At 42.7% G+C, this 26365-nt stretch overlaps 1 protein-coding gene, 1 long non-coding RNA gene and 1 pseudogene across 2 annotated transcripts; 2 read left to right on the plus strand and 1 right to left on the minus strand.

The window, feature by feature from the left end:
- LOC113017950 (E3 ubiquitin-protein ligase TRIM39-like) lies at nt 1–3863 on the plus strand. Its single transcript, XM_026161038.1, has 2 exons — nt 1–353; nt 1935–3863. Exon 2 carries the CDS (start codon nt 1944–1946, stop codon nt 3612–3614), a length of 1671 nt encoding a protein of 556 aa, XP_026016823.1. The 5' UTR covers nt 1–353; nt 1935–1943; the 3' UTR covers nt 3615–3863.
- Nucleotides 3864–8408: 4545 nt separating this feature from the next.
- LOC113017960 (uncharacterized) lies at nt 8409–9923 on the minus strand. The gene is made up of 3 exons (XR_003271630.1): nt 9903–9923; nt 8991–9083; nt 8409–8716 (listed from the first exon to the last, which is right to left on the minus strand). It is a non-coding gene; the product is annotated as an uncharacterized LOC113017960 (long non-coding RNA).
- A 9588-nt stretch (nt 9924–19511) lies between these two features.
- On the plus strand, nt 19512–24221 carry LOC113017947 (E3 ubiquitin-protein ligase TRIM21-like; annotated as a pseudogene).
- Nucleotides 24222–26365: the final 2144 nt, after the last annotated feature.

Below are 26365 nucleotides of genomic sequence, written 5' to 3' on the forward strand. Positions count from 1 at the left end.
TTACCACCTGTGTCTGAGACCTCCTTCAGGGTCCACCTGAAGCTCTCAGTCTGCTGTGGAAAAAGGAAATCCAGGTGAGTTTCTCCTGATCACCTGAGGCCGTCATTACTGTGTGAACCCACACACCACTCCTCACTCCTCCCACCCGCTGCACACAGTCACTGAGTACAGACCGGCTGATTCCTGTAAAGGGAGAGGCAGGAAGAGGCGGAGCAACACCTGAAAAACAAGAAGCTCAACGTCATTTTGCAGAAGTGACAGTGTGAGAGAGCAGCAGCAGAGCTGCAGTCGAGTCCTGTTTGTCTCTAAAAGAAGATTCACTGGAGTCCATCAGGTTCCTCTCAGCAACAGTGGTGAGTGCAGCTGATCACACTTCCTGCTTCTACACAAATCTTCACTCTGTTCACTTCATCAGGACTCATCACAGTCACACTGGATCCAGAGAAATCTGCTCATGTAACCACAGATCCACTGTGGGAGCATCGAGCTGCTGCTTCAGTCTCACTGTGGCTCTGCTCAGGACTGTGGACTCAGGCTGTGCTCTGGACTTCAGACTGACTCCACACTTCCTGGTTATTCATCACTTCCTGTTCCTCTTAGATTGATTCTGGATCTGATTGATCATAAGGATTACAGACGTGAAAACACCTATTTATTCTTTATTGATATAAAGCCTTTGATACTGTAAACCAGCAGATTTTGGTCAGTACTTCAAAAAGTCATTCACACATTTTACAAAGATTATCTGACTTAGTGTATCCTGTAAGAGTCACAGATGATCCTCAATCATTCAGAAAACAGTCGATGCTGCACTTTATAACTTTGTGTGGAAACATGAATCTCATTATTTAGACAGATGTGTTTGAATCATCCTGATAATCAGGCTTTAAACATGTCAGAGTTCCACACATCAGCTGTGATATTCAAGCTGACCTGGATCAAACATGTCATCAGACACAAACATAGATGATGCTGTTTAATCCCAAAGCTTATTTAAACAAACTGGAGGACAGAATTCCTCCTTAAATGGGATTTTGATCAAATGCACTGATCTGATTTTCACACACAGGCTTTATCATGGTGGCTTCTTCTCTACTAACATCAACCTTTGATTTGGACAAACAAATATATGAAACACAAAAATAAATCAATGTTTTCTGAGGATCCAGAATAACATGAATGATGTATCCCAGCGAGTGACTGGGAAAGTTCATCTTCTTCCACATCCTGAGTTTGTGAGGAGCTGTGATGTTCCAGTATCTGTGAGAGAAAACAGGACAGTTTTTACTGACGCACAAATGGACCAAATATACAGACACCTCTGAATAAACATGTTCCCATCAATGCCATTAAAATACTGGATCAACAGTTAATAACACATTTCTGAGGTTTGTGATTCATCGTCCTCCTCACTGTCAGCTCTACTGGAACAGTCACTGTTTAATATTAATGGCTCGTTGATCTGGACGTACAATAAGAAGTATTCAGTCACCAACAAGGTCGAAGTTTACTTCACAGTGATTGATGGAAAATATCCAACAAACTGATTTATTCAAGTATACAAATGATCTGGATGAATCTTGGACCTTCTGTAAAACAGTCAGAGAAACAATTTCACATCTTTGTAACGACTGTATTTATCTTCATCCCCAAACGTTGATCCTGTCCATCTGGACGCTGCACTGTACAGCAGACACTACGATGTTAGGTTTGTGTTTGGATGAACCAGTTTGTGTCTGAGTGTGTTGCTGGGTCTCCACCAGTTACTCTGAGAACTGAAGAAGCTTCTCTGATGAAACGTCTTCAAGAAACTCAAAGAAGTCCAGACGCTTTTCTCTCCAAGCTCCTCAGACTACTGACGCTTGTTTCTCTCTTTTTAAAAATGAAATTTAAAGTGAATTTTGAATCAAATGTTTCTTTTCTTTCTCCCTCAGAGTGCAGACATGTCTGCTGCCAGCAATCTGCGATCTGAAGATCAATTTCTGTGCTCCATCTGTCTGGATGTGTTCACTGATCCAGTCTCTACACCATGTGGACACAACTTCTGCAAAACCTGCATCAGTCAGCACTGGGACATGAATCAGAGCTGTCAGTGTCCCATGTGTAAAGAGACTTTCTACACTCGACCTCAGCTGAAGATCAACACTTTGTTCTCTGAGATGGTTGCTCAGTTCAGACGTGAAGCTCAGCAGAAAGCCAGCAGCAGCAGCTCAGAGCAACAAGCTGCCAAACCAGGAGAAGTTCCCTGTGACGTCTGCACTGGAACCAGACTGAAGGCCCTGAAGTCCTGCCTGGTGTGTCAGACCTCCTACTGTCAGACTCACCTGGAGCCTCATCTGACACTGAAACGTCTGAAAAGACATCAGCTGGTTGATGCTGTGGAGAACCTGGAAGGCAGGATGTGCACAAAGCACGATAAACTCCTCGAGCTGTTCTGTAAGACCGACCAGACATGTGTCTGCATGCTCTGCCCTGTTTTAGACCACAAGAACCACGAGTTTGTTCCTCTGAGAGAAGAATATGAAGGAAAGAAGGCAGAGCTGGAGAAGACAGAGGCTGAGATTCAGCAGATGATCCAGAAGAGACGACTGAAGATTCAGGAGATCACAGAGTCGGTGAAGATGAGTAAAGATGCTGCAGACAGACAGAAAGCAGAAGGTGTTCAGGTCCTCACGGCTCTGATGGAGTCTGTTGAGAGACGCCTGAAGGAGCTCATGAAGGAGATCGAAGACAAACAGGAAGCTACAGAGAAACAGGCTGAAGGTCTCATCAAAGATCTGGAACAGGAAATCTCTGAGCTGATGGAGAGAAGCTCTGAGGTGGAGCAGCTCTCACGCTCTGAAGACCACCTCCACCTCCTCCAAAGCTTCTCCTCCCTGAAAGCTGCTCCACCCAGCAAGGACTGGACAGAGGTCAGAGTTCATCCACCATCATATGAGGGGACTGTGGGGAGAGCTGTGGCTCAGCTGGAGGAGACAGTCTGGAAACCCATGAAGAAGAAGCTGTTTGAGGCTGAGCTGCAGAGGGTGCAGCAGCATGAGGTGGATGTGACTCTGGATCCTGATACAGCTCATCCTGAACTCATCATGTCTGATGATGGAAAACAAGTTTATCATCGTGATGTGAGGAAGAATCTTCCAGACAACCCAGAGAGATTTTCTAAGTGTGTTTGTGTTTTAGGAGAGCAGAGTTTCTCTTCAGGCAGATTTTACTTTGAGGTTCAGGTTAAAGGAAAGACTAAATGGGATTTAGGAGTGGCCACAGAGTCGATCAACAGGAAGGGAAAAATCACAGCGAGTCCTCAGGATGGTTTCTGGACTGTGTGGCTGAGAAATGGAAATGAGTACAAAGCTCTTGCTGGTCCTCCAGTCCGTCTCTGTCTTCATCCTGGTCCTGAGAAGGTGGGGGTGTTTGTGGATTATGAGGAGGGTCTGGTCTCCTTTTATGATGTAGGTGCTGCAGCTCTGATCTACTCCTTTACTGGCTGCTCCTTCACTCACAAACTCCACCCATTCTTCTGTCCCAGTTTGAATCATGGAGGTAAAAACGCTGCACCTCTGATCATCTGTCCTGTCAATCAAACTGATCAACGACTGATTTTATTGGATGAATGATTGATTTTTCTTGAAGGGAACAAATGAACATATTGAGTGTAAATCCTCTACAGTCTCCATGTTTCTATAGAATCTGATCATCAGGACTCTGATTCACACTTTGATTCTCATGGAGTTTGATTTGAACAGAAGAAAAGTTGAATCAGGAAATGTTCCCACTGATGGAGACTCGAGCTGAAGAGCAAATATCAGAGAACAAATGTCCAAAAGCTTCATTTCCAATAAAGTTTGTTCAATGCTTTGAGTGAATCCAGACTCATGTGTGGCTGTTATACGGAGCATCAGAGTCCAGCTGAGTTATGTTGGATACAAACTGCTTATTTTGGCTCTGTGAGGAGTTTTGTTCACTGAAAACTGATGAGACGGATAATATTCAAAGAACTCTGTAGAGATTCATGCATCCATGTTCTCCACCTGCAGGTGTGGAGGAGAAAGGTGGAGCACAGACTGCTGCATCCTTCCAGTCACATCATTTTGATGATTATATTTGCATGTTGTGATGATTTGGGTTAAAGACAAACAGAGTTGAACGGCTGCAGTCACAGCATGAAGACGATGCTGAAGCTGAGCTGTCAGTGAACATGTTTCACTGTGATTTGATTTGAAGAATAGAAAGTGTGTGTGGCTGCTGACAGCTGCAGTCTCTGCTAGTCTGCATAACACACACACAACTTTCCCCCTGAGGCAACGATGCAGCAACAACACAAAGAACAGCTGCAGACACACACACACTGTTAAAGAACACTTTACTGTTTAAGGCAGAATTCCTCAGTAACAATGATTTGAGTCTACTGTGTCTACTGTGGTTTCCAACATACAATCTACTGAAACATGTTTTTCTTTCTGCCGTACAAACTATTTGATCACAACATCTTTGCTTTTTTCCTCCAATCGTTTATTCTGATTATTTTATTTAGTTTAACTAAGAAAAGCTTAAAATTTAACTCTTAACATGATTTAAACGTTTAATTTCTCATTAACTCAGACTTTTAATTTATTTCCTTGTTTAATGTATTATTTCTTTATCCTTGTTTAAGTTTTGCCGATCCTTTCTGTGTAACCTGTTTAATCTGACCTTTGACCTTTTAATTTTAACTTAACAGTACTCTTGTTTTGACCTTTGACCTCTTTATTCCTCATAACCAAATAAACCCTTTTATCTGATATTTTCACCTTATTGATTGATTATATATATCTATTATATTTTCTCACCTTACCTTATTTTGACCTTTGACCTATGTCCTTGTTAGCCTTGATCTTCCTTCATCAAAGGTGAAATTTCTTTCACCTTTGAACTTAAAGCTTAAATCAAACCTTTGTTAAAAAGCTTCTTACCAACTTGTAATTCCAACTCTCTGCATTAAACACGTATCTTATCATATAAACACTGGATCACTGAGAGAACTTTAGGCAGAACCAAATGAAGCAGCTGACCTGGTCAAACTCACAGCGACAGTAACTGACAGTGAATTATTTTAATCTTCTTCATTGTATTTGTTAGAAACATTTATTTTCCTTTAATTGGACTTTGGTTAAGTTAAATCCGATGTATTAACCGACCTTTGAGGTGAAGTGCAGCTGCGAAGAACGCTACGGCAGGCAATGAGGTGCGTTTAATGTCGCTCTGTTAATTTGAGCGTCCATAAATTGAATGTCTTATTTTTTCTTACTTTATTATTGCTAATTTATTAGAGAATTTGGCCATTTAATTAAGATAGATTTTATGTTGTTGGTGGTAAAGATCTGGATGGATGTTTTATTTTATTCTGTGTTTCTATTTTTCAGTTTTACTTTTCAAGACTTGGTGAATTGCCTTTTTCTACTTTTTGTTTAGTTTTGTTAAAATTAGCAGCAGTGAGAAGTGTTGTTGTCGGTCTTGAATATATTTGATGTAGCCCATACTGTTAAGGTAAGTGTCATGTTTTTAGTTGTTAGTCTGATGAAGAATCTTTTATTTTTCTCCAAAAGTTGATTGTGTTTATCTGGACATAGTGTTTTTCAGGTCCAGCTGAATGCAGGTTTCCCCAGTCTTATACGTGTCAGGAGCATCAGCACAGCTGAAATGCATTTTTCCTAAGCACCGCGTCTCTGTGGCTTTTAAACCCCAAAACATGCTAAAACAAAAATGGGTCCACCCCAAGGATGGGGTCCCCCGGTGTAGTAACCTCGTTTCTTCGAACATCGACGTTCATTCAGGAAACCACAGCTGCTAGTTGCACTCACCACACGTTTGTCTTATCTGCCTATTATGTAGCCTTCACTTCCTTTAATAAGAGCAAGTTTTCCACTATAAACACAGAGTCTAACAAAAGACTGGAGACTGTTTTGGTCATTTCCCTCAGAGTTTGTATGTTTTGTTGTTTTTCTGGTGATGAGCTTCAAACAGCAGCAGATTGAGACTCAAATAGAACCTAATAAAATCAGTGAAGCTATTCATTGCTCATGTCATCCATCAGGGAGTTTCTTTAATATCATTACATTGTTTGCTTTTAGTAAATGTGGGAATTGAATATGAATTCATTTTATGTTTTTCTTTTCTTTTTTATTTCTTAATACCTAACTGCTGCACCTGTACTGCCCGTATCTCTGCAGATATACTGTATAGCCACTCAAAACTGATGTTCAGATAGAGGGTGGGAGCCGCCTGTTTTCTCTCTCCACTATAATCCCTGACAATTTTATTAGTTTGGGCGACCTTTACGTGCAGGTTGTTGGGATCACAGCAGAGTTAGAACAGAGGGGACATGGTGTTTGTTAAATGTCCAAATGGCCCAGGTGGAAGAAGCTGTTAGTGAATCTGGAGATGTGGGACCTGAGGTACCAACATACAACACTGTAAAAAATGACAGATGCCACCAAAGAGTCACAGAAGGTCTTCAAAGCTCTCCCTGGACTCCAAATGACCTCAGCCGCCTCAGCAACTGCGTTTTCTAAGGACAGCGCTAGCAAACGCTCTCCGCTTGCGAGTGAAAAAGAAAAAACACCACTTCCCTTCCTTATTCATGTTGAAGTGTACCATGTCCACCAATCAAAAAATGATATGGCAACATGAGGCGTTTGGTTGTTTAGGAAGAGGGAGAAGTTTTAGGAGTGACACCAATGAGAGAGAGAGAGCGAAAGAAAGAGAGAGAGCGAGTTTTCACATGTGAGAGATTAGTGACGTTTAGTGTGTTTGGAGGCTGTAGTTAGTGTGTTATGCAGTTATTGGGTTTTTGTGAGTTATACTAGTGAATGTCACAGGTGCTCCTGCTGTCAGACCTTGTGGTGTTCTCCTCTGTTTTATAGTGGACAGGACCTATTTTTTGGGAGTTGCATGAATACTTTGTGTGCCTTCTTATTTGATGCAACACACCTGATTGTTCTGTAAATAGTTTGAAATGATTGTGCAAGAAATCTGAGGCCTTTGCTGCATTTTGGGGTAAATAGCAACATTTTACTTTGTTGTTTGCATCATTTTTAAAAATGTATAATTTCTATTTGCATTTCAAGTTATGAAAGGTATTGATTAAACATGTTTATGTTTTAACTGTTTTCCACTCGGAGTATACAAGAGGTTGAAGATACTATTACATACGGAGAGAACTCCACACCGGGTGTAGGCTTGCATGACTAAGAAACTATTTGAGGAAATTTTGTGGCGTTTGAGGTTAGACTCGGCTGCACATGTGTGCTTAAGCCGATCGATGCACTCAAAAAAATAATTCATTGGATGAACTTAATTTCATCTTGCCACCTATATTCCATCTAATCATGTTATATCAATCCATCTTGATTGTGTTGTTTCAACACTAAATGTGTTTGTAAGTGTAACATAATTTAAACATTAACATTCAGTTAATTTGATTTTTATTCAGTTAACATGTTTGTACCAAGTTAGTGTAATTAAAATTCATGTTATATTGTTTAAACACCTTGGCACATCAAAAGTCAGTCTTGTTACATGAACTAGTAAAATATTTGTTTGTTACACCAATGTTAATCTTGTTGAATGAACAAATGTAATTTATGTCTGTAGTACTTACACCAATCATGTTTCAGTTAGTGTTTGTATTGCTTATGTAAACATTACTTTTAATTAAATTAATGAAACATACATAAATGATAACTTGCAAAACCATCTCTTTTATTTTGCTTGAACATTCTTAAAACAGTTGGCAGGATCCCAGTTCAGCCTAGCTTTCTCCCCTTTAACCATCTCATACTAAGACCACAGAACTTCCAGATCAAGACATGCTGACTGAAAGAAAAAATACAATAAAATAACCCTAATAATAAAAATGAAATAAGTCTGTTGAATAGTTTGCAGACAAAAAATATTATCCCCAAAGCAACTTTCGTAAAATGTAGTAAAATATGCATTGCAAACAACAATATGAATTTTAACACAATTTAAAGCTCAGACATAACATTCAACATTACTATAACATTACATCATTACTATGTTGCTTGCATACATTAGTCCTCCATTTAATCAGGCTGTATCCATTAATAGTGACTTTATGCTATTTAACGTGTGGAGAAAACATTCAATTTTGAGTATAACTGCTCCACTCAAACAATTTGTGAAAACCAGTGTGCATTTGCCTTTGTAACAATTGCCATCTGGCAAAAATCAGTGTTTACACTTCAAGTGTATAAGACTTTAAGTTATGAACGAACAATCTTTGTGTAATAGCCACAGAGCAAACCACATAGTTTATATGAACATAAAACTATGTTCAATGCAATATTTGCATTGCAGAAACCTAGAAAAAAAATATCTGGCTTGCCTGAGTCTGTTTCAAGCTCATTCACCCCATTAGCTTGTTTTTTAGGAACTGTGCCTTGGATGACAACCTCTGTCCATCCAGCTTCATGATAATCTTTTGCAAGACTTCAAAAGTGCATTTGAGCTCCGGTGGGTAGCTTAGGTTCAGACAGTATATCAGTCCAAATAACAGAGCACAAGCAATTGCAATGCTCCTCAAACCAGTGAGAACCTCCACGCCTTCAATCAGGACACCGATGTTCTCTGGGTCATCTCCAGGCTCCGCACCCTCCTGATGTATGACATACACTCCCATCACAGTTTGTTCCATGGCTTCAGTGTTGGCCTCAGTGTTCTGTGACGTAAAATATAATAATACATTTGTTTGAGTCTAGATATAGAAAAAAAAAAAAAGGAATTCAGCAATCAGCGTGAATATGCTGATATATTTACTAAATTCTATGTCTCTGGTTTCACACCTCAGAAATTTGACATGAAACAAAACAAGGACCAATTGCAATATCTTTTATTCACACGTGGTGTCACATTTTACCATTTCATATATCGAAATTACCCATAACTCCTGGAGCAAATTACATAACACAGAACAACTTGTGAATGTAACTGACCGTATATTCCTTCACAAGTTTCTCATGGTCTTCATTCAGGTAGACACACAAGGACTTCAGGATGCATGCTCGTCTTGTATGTATTGTGTCATCCTAAGAAAAAAGGGAATCCATAATGACAATATTTAGCTTTTAGGCAGCAGTTTGAAAAAGGAATACTTAGTTTGGAAGAGTCCAAAAGGCCACATGGTAAATAGACTGGTTCTTATATAGCGTTTTTCCTACTTGGAGCACTCAATGCTGCCTTTATACAACAATTCATTCACCCAATCACTTTTTCTAAACTGTTTAAATGGCCTGTATTTATATACCGGTATCGCTTTACTGGTCCCTAAGGACCCCAAAGCGCTTTACATATCCAATCATCCACCCATTCACACACTGGTGATGGTAAGCTACATTGTAGCCACAGCCACCCTGGGGCGCACTGACAGAGGTCGAGGCTGTCGAACACTGGCGCCACCGGGTTTAGTGCTTACTGTCTAACATTCATACACATTCAAACTCCGATGAATGCATCGGTGAGCAACTTGGGGTTAGTATCTTACCCAAGGATATTTGGCATGCACACTGGAGGAGCTTGGGACCAAACCGCCATGCTTCTGGTTAGTAGCTGACCTGCTCTACCACCTGAGCTACAGCCACCTCAAAACATCTGTCTAAACCAAATCAGACACAAAATGAGGAAACTAAACACTAATGGTTTTTTTGGGTTTTTTTTTTTTTCCATTTTGATCAAAATTAACCATACGATTTTATCAATTACTTATTAATATAAGACTGTTGCTTATATAATTTGTATAAAATATGAAAACCTCTTAGCACTTTTGCCTACCATATGTATAGATATCTTTGCTCATAAAATTGCCAGATTATGGGCATAAAAAGTTCTTAAGCACAGATCTAACCCACCTTGGAGATGGCCACCATGATGAGTCTCATTTTTCTGCCAGCCACCCCACCTTTGCCTCGAAAGAGCTCCATCATGCGTGGAGTGTACAAGTCTAGCTCATAAAAGAATCTAGATAGCAGCGGTACTGTCGATATGCGCAGGAATTCCTTGTCAATCTGAAAAACATGAACAATGCACTTATAATATGCACCAGAGGAAGGACATACCAGGAATTATTAGCTGTTTTATCACTATGTTATGTCAATATTAGTGAAGCAAGAAATAACTGGTCAACCATAAACACTCTAAAAGTTAGACATATAGGACATGCACCTCTTTCTCGGTGAACAGAACTGGCCATCTGCTTTTAAAATCTGCAATGAAGGGCTGTCCTTGAATAACTTCTTGCCTTCTTTGGTCCTCCCCTTTTGTGAGTGTGGACGCTTCATCTCTTTGCTCTTTAAATGCTTTGCTTCTTTTATTGATTTTTATTGATTTTTCTGCTGATTTTTTCCCTTTTTTCCTTATGAGCTTACCTGCGATAGCTTCTGGACACTTATAGATCATTAGGACTAAAGTGTTCTTAACAGAAACAGCAACATTTTTATAGTTACCTTATCCTCAGCGCTCCGTGTGTCTGTGGCCTAGACACAGCTGAAGCCTGATTACAGCGTCTGGGCACCGAACAGCCTCAATAGCCTGGAAAGGGGCTAACCGCTAGGCTAACTAGCAACAAGATGCCTTCCCTCTCCACAGATGACTACCACAGCCTCCTGCAGAAGATTGCAGTACTGGAGACAAAAATTCATCGCTTAGAAGTAAACGTGGAGGTAAATGGACTTTGTGGAAATGAAAAAACCTCAAGCAAGTGAGGAGGTAAGTGAGAGTGAGGAGGTAAGTGACGGAAGTGATGTTGTAGGTGACGTCAGACGCCGGAGATTTTGGCGGAGAAAAAGCAAATGGTAGCATAGAGTTTAACAAAGGTTTTCCAAGCTTCAGTATTACCAAATATACTAATCAATTGTCATATAACTAACAACATCTGTTTTATCATCTCTAACACCCTGGAGGACAACGGGGAGAGTTTAGACGCTCTCCAAGATTACATCGACCGCTGTTTTCAAGATTTAGTAATGCATAAGGCCCAGAGTGCATCTTCCCCGGCCAAAATCGAGACGCCGTCATCGAAGAGAAGTCGCCAGGCAGACTCCCCCGGTACAACATCGCCTGCCGGCAAAGACATCGCAGAAATCCTGGAGTCAATCGACAAGCGATTGTCCAGTTTCGATGCGAGGCTGTCCCTGGTGGAGATTTTACACCGGGAATTTAAATCTCTGAGAGAATCCCTGGAATTCAGCCAGCGGCAGGTGGAAACGCTTGCCGCTGAAAATGCCACGCTACGGGAGTCGGTTAAATCTCTCACCGATAACGTGACCCAGCTAAACATTGAAAATAAAAAAATAAAAGAGTCCGTTATCGATCTACAAGCCCGTAGCATGAGAGATAATCTTGTGTTTTCTGGTATTCCAGAAACTGCCGGAGAGGACGCAGAGGCAACGGTGAAAAACTTCATTAAAATCCACCTGAAGCTGCCGGAGGACACCGTAAAGAACATCGACTTCGATAGAGTACATCGCTTGGGGGGCGCGCGGTCGCGGACCGGGAGACCACGGCCTATTGTGGCCAAATTCAGTCAATTCAAACAGAAGGAACAGGTGAAGAGTCGCGGCAGAGAGCTGAAAGGAACGGACTTCAGCGTGAACGACCAGTTCCCCAAAGAGATCCTGGAACGACGCAAGGTCCTGTTCCCAGTTCGACGTAGCTTTATCCAGAAAGGCTCCCGTGCTGTCATCGCTGTGGACCGGCTCTACGTGGACGGACAGCTGTACCGCGACCCCGGCACCACACCGTGGTTATACTGACTGCACTCCAGATAAGAACCCGCTACACTCTTTTCTTATTCATTCACACTTTCTCCTTTAAAATGTGTTTAACCTAGTAATATCAGTAGGATGTCATAGCAGATATAACACCGTCACCCTCCGTCATTGCTTTAATTGGAATGTTTCCGTTTCGTTTCTTTTTTTTTGTTGTTGCTCACAGTTCATGTGGTTTCTTTCTTTCTCTTGTCTTTCACTGCTGTGGTCACCTACTTCCCCACTCACCTACAAACAACACCCTCTATTTCTCCATATTTTCACAACACGATCACGCAAACACATCAGCTCAACGGCAGCACATTCACAACAGCCTCACAGCACGCACAGACTTACAGGACACATAAGCAAGCCACGCTTGTTCATATAAGTGAATATTCACACACATAGTCAGACTTATGGAGTCTCTCACCACACTTCTTTTTCTCTTTCTATTTACAAACAAGGGATGTTTCCACATTCTCTCCACCTGTCTAAACGAAACACCCAGCGTACATCATTAGACATACACAGACAATTATGGGCATGCTGAGGTTTGTCACATGGAATGTAAATGGAGCTGGCACCAGAGGAAAGAGGTTAAAGATATTTAACCAGCTTAAAAAACTACAGGCAGATGTTGTTTTATTACAAGAAACTCACAAACCTGTCACAGGTTTAAATGAACTTAAAACACCTGAGTTTCCTAACGTGTTTGCAGCCGGTTATAATTCTAGACAACGGGGAGTAGCAATTTTAATACATAAAAATGTTAATTTTACAGTACTCGATACAGTTATAGATCCAGAGGGTAGATTTCTAATTATTAAACTATCAATATTGAACAAAAAACTATGTATTGTTAGTATATATGGTCCAAATGTTGATGAACCCTCATTCTTCCACGGTTTTTTTTAGTGCACTCTCTGAACACCTTGATTGCACACTCATTCTTGGCGGTGACCTCAACCTTGGACTAAATGAAGAAATGGATAGGCTCAACACAACAGGAACTCAGCGTAATTGGCAGTCCACAAATATAATCAAACAGTATATGAACGACTTTGGTCTTTGCGATGCATGGCGCTCTCTTCACCCCACCAGTAAGGAATATACTTTTTTCTCGCATGTTCATCACTCTTACTCTCGTCTGGATTATTTTTTGGTCAGCAGCTCACTGCTGTGTGACATTTCAGACACTGAGATTCATCCTATAGCTGTCAGCGATCATGCTCCTGTATCTTTAACACTAATGCACAAGAATAATACTACGCCAAGTAAAAACTGGAGATTTAATATATCACTACTTAAAGATGAAGACTTTATTAAATACTTTAAAAAGGAATGGACTTCATATTTAGACTTTAATGACACTCCCGGAATATCTGCTTCTGTTCTATGGGAAGCAGGGAAAGCTGTGATGAGAGGTAAAATAATTTCTTTCTCATCACACAAAAAGAAAGAAGAAAACAAAAATATTCAGGAATTAGAAAAAAACATCAAATCACTAGAAGAAGCCTACGCGTCCCACCAAGATCAGGAAACATTGAACAAAATATGCAAAACAAAACTAGAATTAAATGAAACTATTAATAAAAAAACACAATTCCTTATACAAAGACTTCGCTTGCAGAATTTTGAACACAGTAACAAATCAGGTCGATTTCTAGCTAACCAGCTAAAAATAAATAAAGAAAAAACAACTATATGTGCTGCTAAAGATTTATCGGGGAACACAATATATGACCCTGGAAGAATAAACAAAATTTTTAGGGATTTCTATGAAACTTTATACTCACCACAAATAAACCCATCTAAAATTGAAATTGATCGGTTTCTTGACAACGTAACTCTTCCAAAATTACTAGACAGTCAAGCAATGGAACTGGATTCGCCACTGACGCCAAGTGAACTCCAGGAAGCCCTGATAAGTATGCCTAATAATAAGGCTCCAGGTCCAGACGGCTTCCCTGCAGAATTCTACAAAGAATTCTGGTCAATTTTGGCACCAGTATTCCACAGCATGTTGCAGGAAATCGAGGAAAAGGGCAGACTACCACCAAATATGAATTCTGCCAACATTAGTCTCCTGCTAAAACCAGGCAAAGACCCTTTATTTCCCTCAAGCTATCGTCCAATTTCTCTTTTAAATGTAGACCTTAAAATAATCTGCAAAGCTCTCTCAAAGAGATTAGAGAAAATGACCCCCCTCTTAATTCATCCTGACCAAACTGGTTTCATAAAAGGTCGGCACTCCTCAACAAACACTCGTAGATTACTTAATTTAATAGACTACTCATATGATAAAAACATCGAAGCCATAATATTATCTCTAGATGCAGAAAAAGCATTTGACAGAGTTAATTGGAAATTTTTATTCGCAACTTTACACAAATTTGGTTTTGGAAACTCTTTCATAAACTGGATAAGAATATTATACAATTCCCCAACGGCTCGTATCAGAACAAATGACCAGACATCCCCCAGCTTCTGTCTCCTGAGGGGCACCAGACAGGGATGCCCACTCTCCCCTTCACTTTTTGCAATTTTTATCGAACCTCTAGCAGCAGCATTTAGACAGGCTACAACAATTAAGGGCATAAAATGTAAGAACATAGAACATAAAATCAGTCTCTATGCGGATGATGTGTTGCTTTTTCTGCAAAACACACAAACCAACCTCTCTGAGGTAATTACTTTAATAAACTGGTTTTCAAGAGTTTCAGATTATTCAATTAACTGGCCAAAATCTACAGTTCTCCCCATTAACTGCTCCTTCCATAATTCTTCCTCTGCCCCACTGCAATCCGGAAATATTAAATATTTAGGTATTAATATCTCTCCTAAGCTTTCAGACTTAACTAAACTAAACCACATCCCACTTCTAAAGAAAGTAGAAGGCGATCTGACTAGATGGAAATCTTTACCCATATCACTCATGGGAAGGGTCGCCACTATAAAAATGATGATCTTGCCAAAAATAAATTACTTATTTTTGATGATCCCTAACAAACCATCACAAGATTGGTTCAGATCTCTGGATTCATATATTTCCAAATTCCTTTGGAAAGATAAACCCCCGCGTATTAGCTTAAAAACGCTACAAAGAACCAAGGATAGAGGAGGATTAGATCTGCCTAATTTTCACCAATACTTCTTAGCCAACAGGCTTCAGTTCATCTCAGAATGGTTAAAACATACCTTCTTAGTTGAGCCCTGGCTAGATGTTGAACAGGCACTATGCAAGGATCTAGAGATTTCAGACCTACCATTTATTAGCTCAAACATCAAAAGACATGAATGCTTTAAAAGTATCAACATCAGCTTTTCTCTAACAGCATGGTGGGAGTTTCTAAAAATAACGGAGTCTTCATTAATCCCATGCAAACGTACACCTATCTGGAATAACCCTGACATATTACAAAACAATAATATGATTAATTTCCCAGAATGGAGTTGTAAAGGAATTAAATACTTAGAACATATATTAGAGGGAACAGAATTTATTCCATTTGACAGACTAGTTGAACAATATGGGATCAACAAGACAAGGTTTTTAGAATATCAACAAATTAAATCCATAGTAAAAAAGAAATTTAACCTCAGTCAAGTTGAATTACAAACACCACTAAGTGCGGCACATTTTCTTACTCTTAAATCCCCCAAATTATTATCTAAAATATACAGAACACTTTCTAAATTAGATGAATCAATATCCCTTCCTACTGCAAAGTGGGAAGCAGATTTATCAGTCAACCTAGACCAAAACTTCTGGTCTCAGATTTGCTTAAAAACTTTTAAATTAATTAAAAATCCCAGTCTGCAATTAATACAATACAAAATACTTCATAGAGTGCACTATACAGGTCATCGGATGTTAAAGATGGGCTTTACATCTTCCAACAACTGCTCACACTGTCAAGGCAATACACCAGACAATTACATCCACGCTCTTTGGTTCTGTCCACCAGTGCAAAAGTTTTGGCGCGAGATATGTGAAGACTTATCAAAGTGTCTGAAATGTAACATTCCAACTTCCCCCTTAGTGTGTTTGTTGGGCAGCTTAGATAATGTCACTTCAGAAAAGAATATAGCCCATATGGTTTTCACTGCCCTATGCATAGCCAAGAAAACAGTCCTCATGAACTGGAAAAATAAAAATAATCTTAATTCTAACCAATATAGAAATTATCTATTAGATTACATTAGTCTTGACACAGCCTCTGCCACCACATTAGATCAATTGCTCTGGGCCCCTTTTATCAGCTCCATCACCTAGTGGGGGTGGGGGGTCATAGTTTGGTCCCGCCTTCACTGTTGTGATTGGTGAGGGGGTAGGGACAGGCTTAGGGCGTCGGGGGGTTCCCCGGAGGCATCTTCCTTGGGGGGCTCAACCCGGGGTAGCGGTCACGTCCGGTTGAGGGCTCTGTTGGCTCTCAGGTGACTGTTTCCTCGCGGCTGCGTGCAGCGGGGCTAGGGGAGGGTCTGTGCTGACGGACGTGGGTTACTGACCTGGCAACCTGGCTGCCCCTGGGTGGGTCCGGGATGGGCGTGAGGTTTTGGGGGCGCTCCGTCTCTGGGCTGGGGCCCGGGCCGGGCCTCGGGGGCTCGGGTCCTGGTTGGTGTGTTGCCGGGGTTGTGGGCGGGTGGGTGCATGGGGGCCCGGCCCTGGAGCAGGGTGCCGCCGGTGCATCGAGCCGCCTGGGGGGCTCTTCAACTGGTGGGGGGGATGGTCACATCTTGCAGGAGCTTTCTTCTCTCAGGAACTCTCTGCAGGAGGGGGAGATACAGGAGAGGTGGAGGAAGATCTCAGCCTGGGCGTTTACCGTCTTATGTAGTCTGGAAGATGTGTGGTTGGTGGGGTGGGTGCAGTTTTCTCTGTGGTGGGGTTGGGTGGACTGTCCAGGGCTCTGTGGAGCCGGGGGGCGCTACTGCACTGGGCCCCGGTCTGATGGGCCTGGGCCCCCCTTCCCTGGCGGGTCGCGGAGGGTGGGAGTGCCTACTGGGGTCAGCGGGGGAGCTGGCCCCAGGGAGGGGTTACCTGCCCCTCCCTTCCTTCCCTCCCCATCTCCAGCTGCCTCCCTCTTCCCGCTCCTCCACAACCACCCACACATGCAGGGCCTTGGAGTGGGGGTATGTCACCAGGGTGCAGAGGAGGCTACCCCCCCCCCCCCCCCCCCCCCCGTCCCCTTCTGGCTGCCTCTGCCTCAATTTTATCCCACAACTTAGACATTCACATTATTCACACTCTCATTACACATACATATAGGATCTTGGGGGTGGGCACAATCACGGAGTCCAAATCACCATCAGGGTGTATACCTCACCCCTGACGTCGTTGCCCACCTCTCAATTTTAAATACACTTAGTCATTGAGGGTTAGCAGGAGGGACTATGCGCTTACCTGCTGCTCCTTGGCAGGTAGCTCCATGCCCTCCTGGGTTTTAATTGCACCTTAGAACACATATGCATCAACACTACAATGAGCGGGTGGAGGGAGGTTTGGAGTCTTCTCCCACCCCCATTCTCTGCGGCCTGCTGGAGCGGGAGGGCTAGTAGGAGGAGTTGGCCGTCCGACTGCGGTCTGGGGTGTGGGGCCTCCCTGCTGCTGCGGAGTCGGGGTGGTCTGCCTCTCCCCACCGCAGGGAAAAGGGTAACACCACCTGGGTCTGGGTGCAATTCCCCCCTCCAGGGGCAAGGGTACCTAGACCCGGTTTGTAGAGTACGCTTGGGGAGTGTGATTGTGTGTACAGCGTCTCTTTATGTCTGTCTCCACGTTGGTTGAGTGTGGAGTGAGTGCATATGAGAGCATGAGGGTGGGAATGGATGTTTGTGTCTGTGTGTGCCTGTATGTCTGTGTCTATATGTCAGGTTGGGTATCAGACGCCACCTCTCTGGGGACACCTCAGGCCCTCCAAGGTTTGGAGGCCTATCTCCACCCACCACCACTTGCCCTGCCGGTGGCGGACTCCCTCAGGTGTCGGTGTGTTGGTGGTTCTTTGTGTCTGGGGGTGGGTGTCCGGGTGCACACCGGCTCACTCCTTGGCGGCCGCTTGTCGGGGCCTGGAGCCTGGGGCTCGCTCGGGCCCCTTTGGAGGTGGGGTGCCCCCGGCCTCTCGGCCTAGGGCTCGGTCACTCAGGCGCAGCTGGGGGCCGGCGGAGCTCACGGGCGCGTCACTGCAACTCCCCCTGGCTTCTGCTCCGCGGCTGCTGGGCGAGCCCTCATCTGGGACTCTCCTCAGCTCTTACTGGGACAGTGGCGCGGCTGCCCCTCTGTTGGTCTTCCATGGTCTCTTGTGTTCTGGGGGCCTCTGGATGTCTGGAGTTTTGATCTCCTCCATACCCGCTTCACACCCTGGAGGACGGGGCTGTGACCCCCCCACACTCCCTAGCAGATCATTACATGGAGAAACCTTTGGAATGCAAGCATGCTGATCCACACAGGTATGCACACATGGGTATTCACAGACGCGGACTAAAGCTTTCTTGGCTGCTGCCTCAAAGCACACTGTGCGCTGTCTATCTTGCGTGCTGCACAATATCGTTTATTACTTAGTAAATACTGATATCTATGACTAGCTAGTTTATTGTGATGGTGCTTTGTTTTCTCTATTATTATGTTGCTCTTTGTTGTTTGCTGTCTCCTCTGTTTGTTTTTGTTTGTTTGTTTGTTTGTTTTTTTCTCCATACAGGTGACCCAGGAGTTTTTTTTTTTTCTCTCTCTTCCCCCCCCTTCTCACCGTCTCTTCTCCCCTTTGGGTTTTCTTTCTTTCTCTCCCCCTCTCTCTCTCTCATTCATTCCCCCTGTCCTATTTATTAAAAAAAAAAAAAAAAAAAAAAAAAAAAAGACAAAGGATGAACTGAAGCTCTGCCATCACGTAATGTCGCATACTGCTGTTTCTGATGTCATTTAAAAAAAAAAAAAAAAAAAAAAGGAAATGAAACAACCTTGCCTTTGATTCAAAACAATGGCGATGAGCAAGCTAGTACACAGCTAAGGAGCACAGATAACATGACCAATAACATGCTGCTCCGCCGGCAGCCAGCTGCGCCTGAGTGACCGAGCCCCAGGGCGAGAGGCCGAGGGCACCCCACCCCCGAAGTGGCCCGAGCGAGCCCCAGGCCCCGATAAGCACCCACCAAGGAGTGAGCCGGTGTGTACCTGGACGCCCATCCCCGGACACAAAGAACCACCAACGCACCGATGTCTGAGGGAGTCCGCCACCGGATATGAACTTTTTTCAAGACAGTGAATCTTGAAACCAGAGAAAAAATAGTGAGTATTAACTTGTTCCATTGGCAGATTTTTTTCACTTATTTCAAGCTAAAATATTTATTAGAATTCAAATTTAGACAGAAACAAAGTGAATAATGTTATTTTATTATCATGTTGATGCAGCACATGGTTCAGTTAGCTTTGTATAAACACGTGTTAGAAATGTTCTTCAATCAGCTCTTTTTACTCTCATTTCACAGCCAGTACTTTTTACTTTTACTTGAGTAAAGAAGTTGAAACAGTACTTGGAGTATTTTTAACAGTAGTACTTCTACTTCAGTACACACTGTGTGTACTTTTACCACCTGTGTCTGAGACCTCCTTCAGGGTCCACCTGAAGCTCTCAGTCTGCTGTGGAAAAAGGAAATCCAGGTGAGTTTCTCCTGATCACCTGAGGCCGTCATTACTGTTTGAACTTTACCCACACACCACTCCTCACTCCTCCCACCCGCTGCACACAGTCACTGAGTACAGACCGGCTGATTCCTGTAAAGGGAGAGGCAAGAAGAGGCGGAGCAACACCTGAAAAACAAGAAGCTCAACGTCATTTTGCAGAAGTGAAAGTGTGAGAGAGCAGCAGCAGAGCTGCAGTCGAGTCCTGTTTGTCTCTAAAAGAAGATTCACTGGAGTCCATCAGGTTCCTCTCAGCAACAGTGGTGAGTGCAGCTGATCACACTTCCTGCTTCTACACAAATCTTCACTCTGTTCACTTCATCAGGGTCTAGAGCGCCACCTCATTTCTCCATGGTGCCACTTAGGCTACGTCCACACTCGCCCGGATAGATTTGAAAACAGCGCTCCGCGTCCACACTAGTGTTTTCAGTCGTTTTCACAGAGTTGTGCGTCCACATTAAGACGGCTGAAAACGCTTACGTTCCAGTCCTGCACATGCGTGAAACGCAAGACGATTCAACCGGTCTCATTTCTGTCTGCCGCTTATTCACTTTCCGGCTGTTTGAATCGTCGCAGCAGAGGTGGAGGAAAAGCACCGAGTTTTAAAATGGACTAACAATGAGGTGGAGTTGTTGCTGCGAGTAACACAAAAGTACAAAGTTGCAAAAGCGAGAGAGAATTAAAGAATTTGAAGAAAAGCTCTGTGGAGCATGTGCAGACTGATATTCATCTTTAATAGGACTGTCAAAACTGCTGCTGTATAATGCTCTCCACTATCTTTGTTTAATTGGTCACATGCCTGCATCACATGACTAACATGCATCATCGTTTTAGAAAGTCTCTGTTTTCACTCTTCACTGTGACACAAACGCACCGTCTCCAAATTATTTACTTTCCGGCTGTTTGAATCGTCGCAGCAGAGGTGAGCAGCGTGATAGGAGTGGATGTAGCTGTGGGTAATGAGAAAAGATGAAAAGAACGATTGATAACTTTTTCGTTAAGGCCGGTGCTCTGACACGGAGCCATCAACCTCTCAGTGTCTAACACTGGTCTGCAGACGGCATCAGATAATGAGCCACATTAGATGGACTCTGAGCCCACTGACAGTAAAAGGGTGAAGTGTAGACATTTGGAAGAGAGCGGCCTGACCAGTTTCTCTGACTATGATACTGTAAAGCTGACAACATGATGCATTTACTGTGGTGAGTGTGCAAAGACCATGGCAGGTGTTGTGCCAAGGTAGGGATCCCCAACAGGATCTGTTTCCCTGCGTCAGGAACATCGGCTGGGCAGGGAAAGCGGACCCAACGCACTCCGCCTCCATCACGACCAACTAGACGTGGAAGGAGTGATGTTTTAGTGACAACATGAAAGATGAGTGTGACCGTTCAGTTTGTGGGTTACAACAGAAAATTATACATTTATTGTTCTCGTGTGTTATCGGACGGGATCATTTTAACAAACCGAGGACATTTTCCTGATAATTATCTGTATCCTCCTGTAACTTTACTGTTTAAAGAGCTAAAACCTCCAACATTTCAGGATCAATAAGTCCTTATAAGACGTGTTTGTGAGCTAAAAATCAAGAATGTGGGATACTGTTTGTCTGTGTCAGCCAAACAACTTCACATCTTTGTAACGACTGTTAAAAAGATGTTCATCGTGTTGATCCTGTTCATCTGGACGCTGCACTGTACAGCAGACACGACGTTGTTCAGTTTGTGTTTCAGATGAACCAGTTTGTGTCTGAGTGTGTTGCTGGGTCTCCACCAGTTACTCTGACAACTGAAGGTTCAAGATTTTTATTTTGACATTTGCACACAGGACCAACAGTCCATGCACAGTGGAATACTTGTGCAGAGCTTTCCAAGTCAAATCACACTTTAACAATATAAAGACAGAAAAAGCAGAAGGATAGAAATGAAGTCCGGAGTAGGGTAGTCGTACTATTTTCTATATACAAAGAAAAAGAAGAAAATGTACAGAGAGTGTGTAGTTCTCTACCTCTTATCGCACTCACAGTATTGCACATTTGTTCCACAGATCTGTTTCACAAGTCTGTTGTGAGTGTATTGCCCGATGGTCAGTGAACCGATGATACATTCAAAGTGAGGTTAAGTAGTGCTGTGTTATTTTAAGTGTTCAGTGTGTTTTTGTTTGCCGTCAGTCTGACAGTTGTGGGGAAGAAGCTGTTGAAGAATCGTGTTCTGTGTGTGATGCTGCTGTCCGCTCTGTTGTGTCTGAGATTGCATGTGCAGCTTTGTATGTGCAGGTCCATGGATGCAAGTGTTGTTCCCATAATCCTCTCTGCAGACTTTCTGACTCTGCAGAGCCTTCCTCTCTGTCTGTGTAGTGTTTCCATACCAGACAGTGATGCCTGCGGTGAGGATGCTGTCTATCAGTCCTCTGCAGGCCTGGGTGAGAGGGTGGTGGTTCATGCCAGCTTTCCTGAGCAGCCGAATGAAATAAAGCCTTTGCTGGGCTTTTTTCACAGTTGCTGTAGTGTTGAGAGTCCAGCTCAGGTCTGATGTAACCTGCAGTCCCAGGAATCTGTGGCTGTTTGCCCTCTCCACCTCCGTCCCTTTGACGATAAGAGGTTGCAGGGGAGGGAGTTCTTCTAAAAGTGCAGTATTCATTCCTTGGTCCGTGTTGAGGATGAGGTGAAGAAGCTTCTGTGATGAGTAGAAACTTAAAGAAGTCCAGACGCTTTTCTCTCCAAGCTCCTCAGACTACTGACGCTTGTTTCTCTCGTTGTAAAATGAAATTTAAAGTGAATTTTGAATCAAATGTTTCTTTTCTTTCTCCCTCAGAGTGCAGACATGTCTGCTGCCAGCAATCTGCGATCTGAAGATCAGTTTCTGTGCTCCATCTGTCTGGATGTGTTCACTGATCCAGTCACTACATCATGTGGACACAACTTCTGCAAAACCTGCATCAGTCAGCACTGGGACACTGATGGCAGAAAGAAGTGTCCTATGTGTAACAGAGTGTTCAAGAGACAACCTGAACTAGACATCAACACTTTGTTCTCTGAGATGGTTGCTCAGTTCAGACGTGAAGCTCAGCAGAAAGCCAGCAGCAGCAGCTCAGAGCAACAAGCTGCCAAACCAGGAGAAGTTCCCTGTGACGTCTGCACTGGAACCAGACTGAAGGCCCTGAAGTCCTGCCTGGTGTGTCAGACCTCCTACTGTCAGACTCACCTGGAGCCTCATCTGATACTGAAAGGCCTGAAAAAACATCAGCTGGTTGATGCTGTGGAGAACCTGGAAGGCAGGATGTGCACGAAGCACGATAAACTCCTGGAGCTGTTCTGTAAGACCGACCAGACATGTGTCTGCGTGCTCTGCTCTGTTTTAGACCACAAGAACCACGAGTTTGTTCCTCTGAGAGAAGAATATGAAGGAAAGAAGGCAGAGCTGGAGAAGACAGAGGCTGAGATTCAGCAGATGATCCAGAAGAGACGACTGAAGATTCAGGAGATCACAGAGTCGGTGAAGATGAGTAAAGATGCTGCAGACAGACAGAAAGCAGAAGGTGTTCAGGTCCTCACGGCTCTGATGGAGTCTGTTGAGAGACGCCTGAAGGAGCTCATGAAGGAGATCGAAGACAAACAGGAAGCTACAGAGAAACAGGCTGAAGGTCTCATCAAAGATCTGGAACAGGAAATCTCTGAGCTGATGGAGAGAAGCTCTGAGGTGGAGCAGCTCTCACGCTCTGAAGACCACCTCCACCTCCTCCAAAGCTTCTCCTCCCTGAAAGCTGCTCCACCCAGCAAGGACTGGACAGAGGTCAGAGTTCATCCACCATCATATGAGGGGACTGTGGGGAGAGCTGTGGCTCAGCTGGAGGAGACAGTCTGGAAACCCATGAAGAAGAAGCTGTTAGAGGCTGAGCTGCAGAGGGTGCAGCAGCATGAGGTGGATGTGACTCTGGATCCTGATACAGCTCATCCTAAACTCATCCTGTCTGATGATGGAAAACAAGTTTATCATAGTGATGTGGGGAAGAAACTTCCAGACAACCCAGAGAGATTTTCTAAGTGTGTTTGTGTTTTAGGAGAGCAGAGTTTCTCTTCAGGAAGATTTTACTTTGAGGTTCAGGTTAAAGGAAAGACTAAATGGGACTTTAGGAGTGGCCACAGAGTCGATCAACAGGAAGGGAAAAATCACAGCAAGTCCTCAGGATGGTTTCTGGACTGTAGTGGCTGAGAAATGGAAATGAGTACAAAGCTCTTGCTGGTCCTTCAGTCCCCCTCTGTCTTCATTCTGGTCCTGAGAAGGTGGGGGTGTTTGTGGATTATGAGGAGGGTCTGGTCTCCTTTTATGATGTAGGTGCTGCAGCTCTGATCTACTCCTTTACTGGCTGCTCCTTCACTCACAGACTCCACCCATTCTTCAGTCCCTGTATCAATGATGGAGGTAAAAACTCTGCACCTCTGATCATCTGTCCTGTCAATAACATTAATCTACCCCTGATTTCATTTGTAGAACCGCTTGATTTCTATTCTGATTCTGATTGAAGGGAACAAATGAACATATTGAGTGTAAATCCTCTACAGTCTCCATGTTTCTATAGAATCTGATCATCAGGACTCTGATTCACACTTTGATTCTCATGGAGTTTGATTTGAACAGAAGAAAAGTTGAATCAGGAAATGTTCCCACTGATGGAGACTCGAGCTGAAGAGCAAATATCAGAGAACAAATGTCCAAAAGCTTCATTTCCAATAAAGTTTGTTCAATGCTTTGAGTGAATCCAGACTCATGTGTGGCTGTTATACGGAGCATCAGAGTCCAGCTGAGTTATGTTGGATACAAACTGCTTATTTTGGCTCTGTGAGGAGTTTTGTTCACTGAAAACTGATGAGACGGATAATATTCAAAGAACTCTGTAGAGATTCATGCATCCATGTTCTCCACCTGCAGGTGTGGAGGAGAAAGGTGGAGCACAGACTGCTGCATCCTTCCAGTCACATCATTTTGATGATTATATTTGCATGTTGTGATGATTTGGGTTAAAGACAAACAGAGTTGAACGGCTGCAGTCACAGCATGAAGACGATGCTGAAGCTGAGCTGTCAGTGAACATGTTTCACTGTGATTTGATTTGAAGAATAGAAAGTGTGTGTGGCTGCTGACAGCTGCAGTCTCTGCTAGTCTGCATAACACACACACAACTTTCCCCCTGAGGCAACGATGCAGCAACAACACAAAGAACAGCTGCAGACACACACACACACTGTTAAAGAACACTTTACTGTTTAAGGCAGAATTCCTCAGTAACAATGATTTGAGTCTACTGTGTCTACTGTGGTTTCCAACATACAATCTACTGAAACATGTTTTTCTTTCTGCCGTACAAACTATTTGATCACAACATCTTTGCTTTTTTCCTCCAATCGTTTATTCTGATTATTTTATTTAGTTTAACTAAGAAAAGCTTAAAATTTAACTCTTAACCTGATTTAAACGTTTAATTTCTCATTAACTCAGACTTTTAATTTATTTCCTTGTTTAATGTATTATTTCTTTATCCTTGTTTAAGTTTTGCCGATCCTTTCTGTGTAACCTGTTTAATCTGACCTTTGACCTTTTAATTTTAACTTAACAGTACTCTTGTTTTGACCTTTGACCTCTTTATTCCTTATAACCAAAAAAACCCTTTTATCTGATATTTTCACCTTATTGATTGATTATATATATCTATTATATTTTCTCACCTTATTTTGACCTTTGACCTATGTCCTTGTTAGCCTTGATCTTCCTTCATTAAACGTGAAATTTCTTTCACCTTTGAACTTAAAGCTTAAATCAAACCTTTGTTAAAAAGCTTCTTACCAACTTGTAATTCCAACTCTCTGCATTAAACACGTATCTTATCATATAAACACTGGATCACTGAGAGAACTTTAGGCAGAACCAAATGAAGCAGCTGACCTGGTCAAACTCACAGCGACAGTAACTGACAGTGAATTATTTTAATCTTCTTCATTGTATTTGTTAGAAACATTTATTTTCCTTTAATTGGACTTTGGTTAAGTTCAATCCGATGTATTAAGCGACCTTTGAGGTGAAGTGCAGCTGCGAAGAACGCTACGGCAGGCAATGAGGTGCGTTTAATGTCGCTCTGTTAATTTGAGCGTCCATAAATTGAATGTCTTATTTTTTCTTACTTTATTATTGCTAATTTATTGGAGAATTTGGCCATTTAATTAAGATAGATTTTCATGTTGTTGGTGGTAAAGATCTGGATGGATGTTTATTCTGTGTTTCTATTTTTCAGTTTTACTTTTCAAGACTTGGTGAATTGCCTTTTTCTACTTTTTGTTTAGTTTTGTTAAAATTAGCAGCAGTGAGAAGTGTTGTTGTCGTTCTTGAATATATTTGATGTAGCCCATACTGTTAAGGTAAGTGTCATGTTTTTAGTTGTTAGTCTGATGAAGAATCTTTTATTTTTCTCCAAAAGTTGATTGTGTTTATCTGGACATAGTGTTTTTCAGGTCCAGCTGAATGCAGGTTTCCCCAGTCTTATACGTGTCAGGAGCATCAGCACAGCTGAAATGCATTTTTCCTAAGCACCGCGTCTCTGTGGCTTTTAAACCCCAAAACACGCTAAAACAAAAATGGGTCCACCCCAAGGATGGGGTCCCCCGGTGTAGTAACCTCGTTTCTTCGAACATCGACGTTCATTCAGGAAACCACAGCTGCTAGTTGCACTCACCACACGTTTTTCTAATCTGCCCTTTATGTAGCCTTCACTTCCTTTAATAAGAGCAAATTTTCCACTATAAACACAGAGTCTAACAAAAGACTGGAGACTGTTTTGGTCATTTCCCTCAGAGTTTGTATGTTTTGTTGTTTTTCTGGTGATGAGCTTCAAACAGCAGCAGATTGAGACT

The sequence above is a fragment of the Astatotilapia calliptera genome, unplaced genomic scaffold (assembly GCF_900246225.1).
Source record: "Astatotilapia calliptera unplaced genomic scaffold, fAstCal1.2 U_scaffold_3, whole genome shotgun sequence".
In the NCBI taxonomy this organism is placed as follows: Eukaryota; Metazoa; Chordata; class Actinopteri; order Cichliformes; family Cichlidae; genus Astatotilapia; species Astatotilapia calliptera.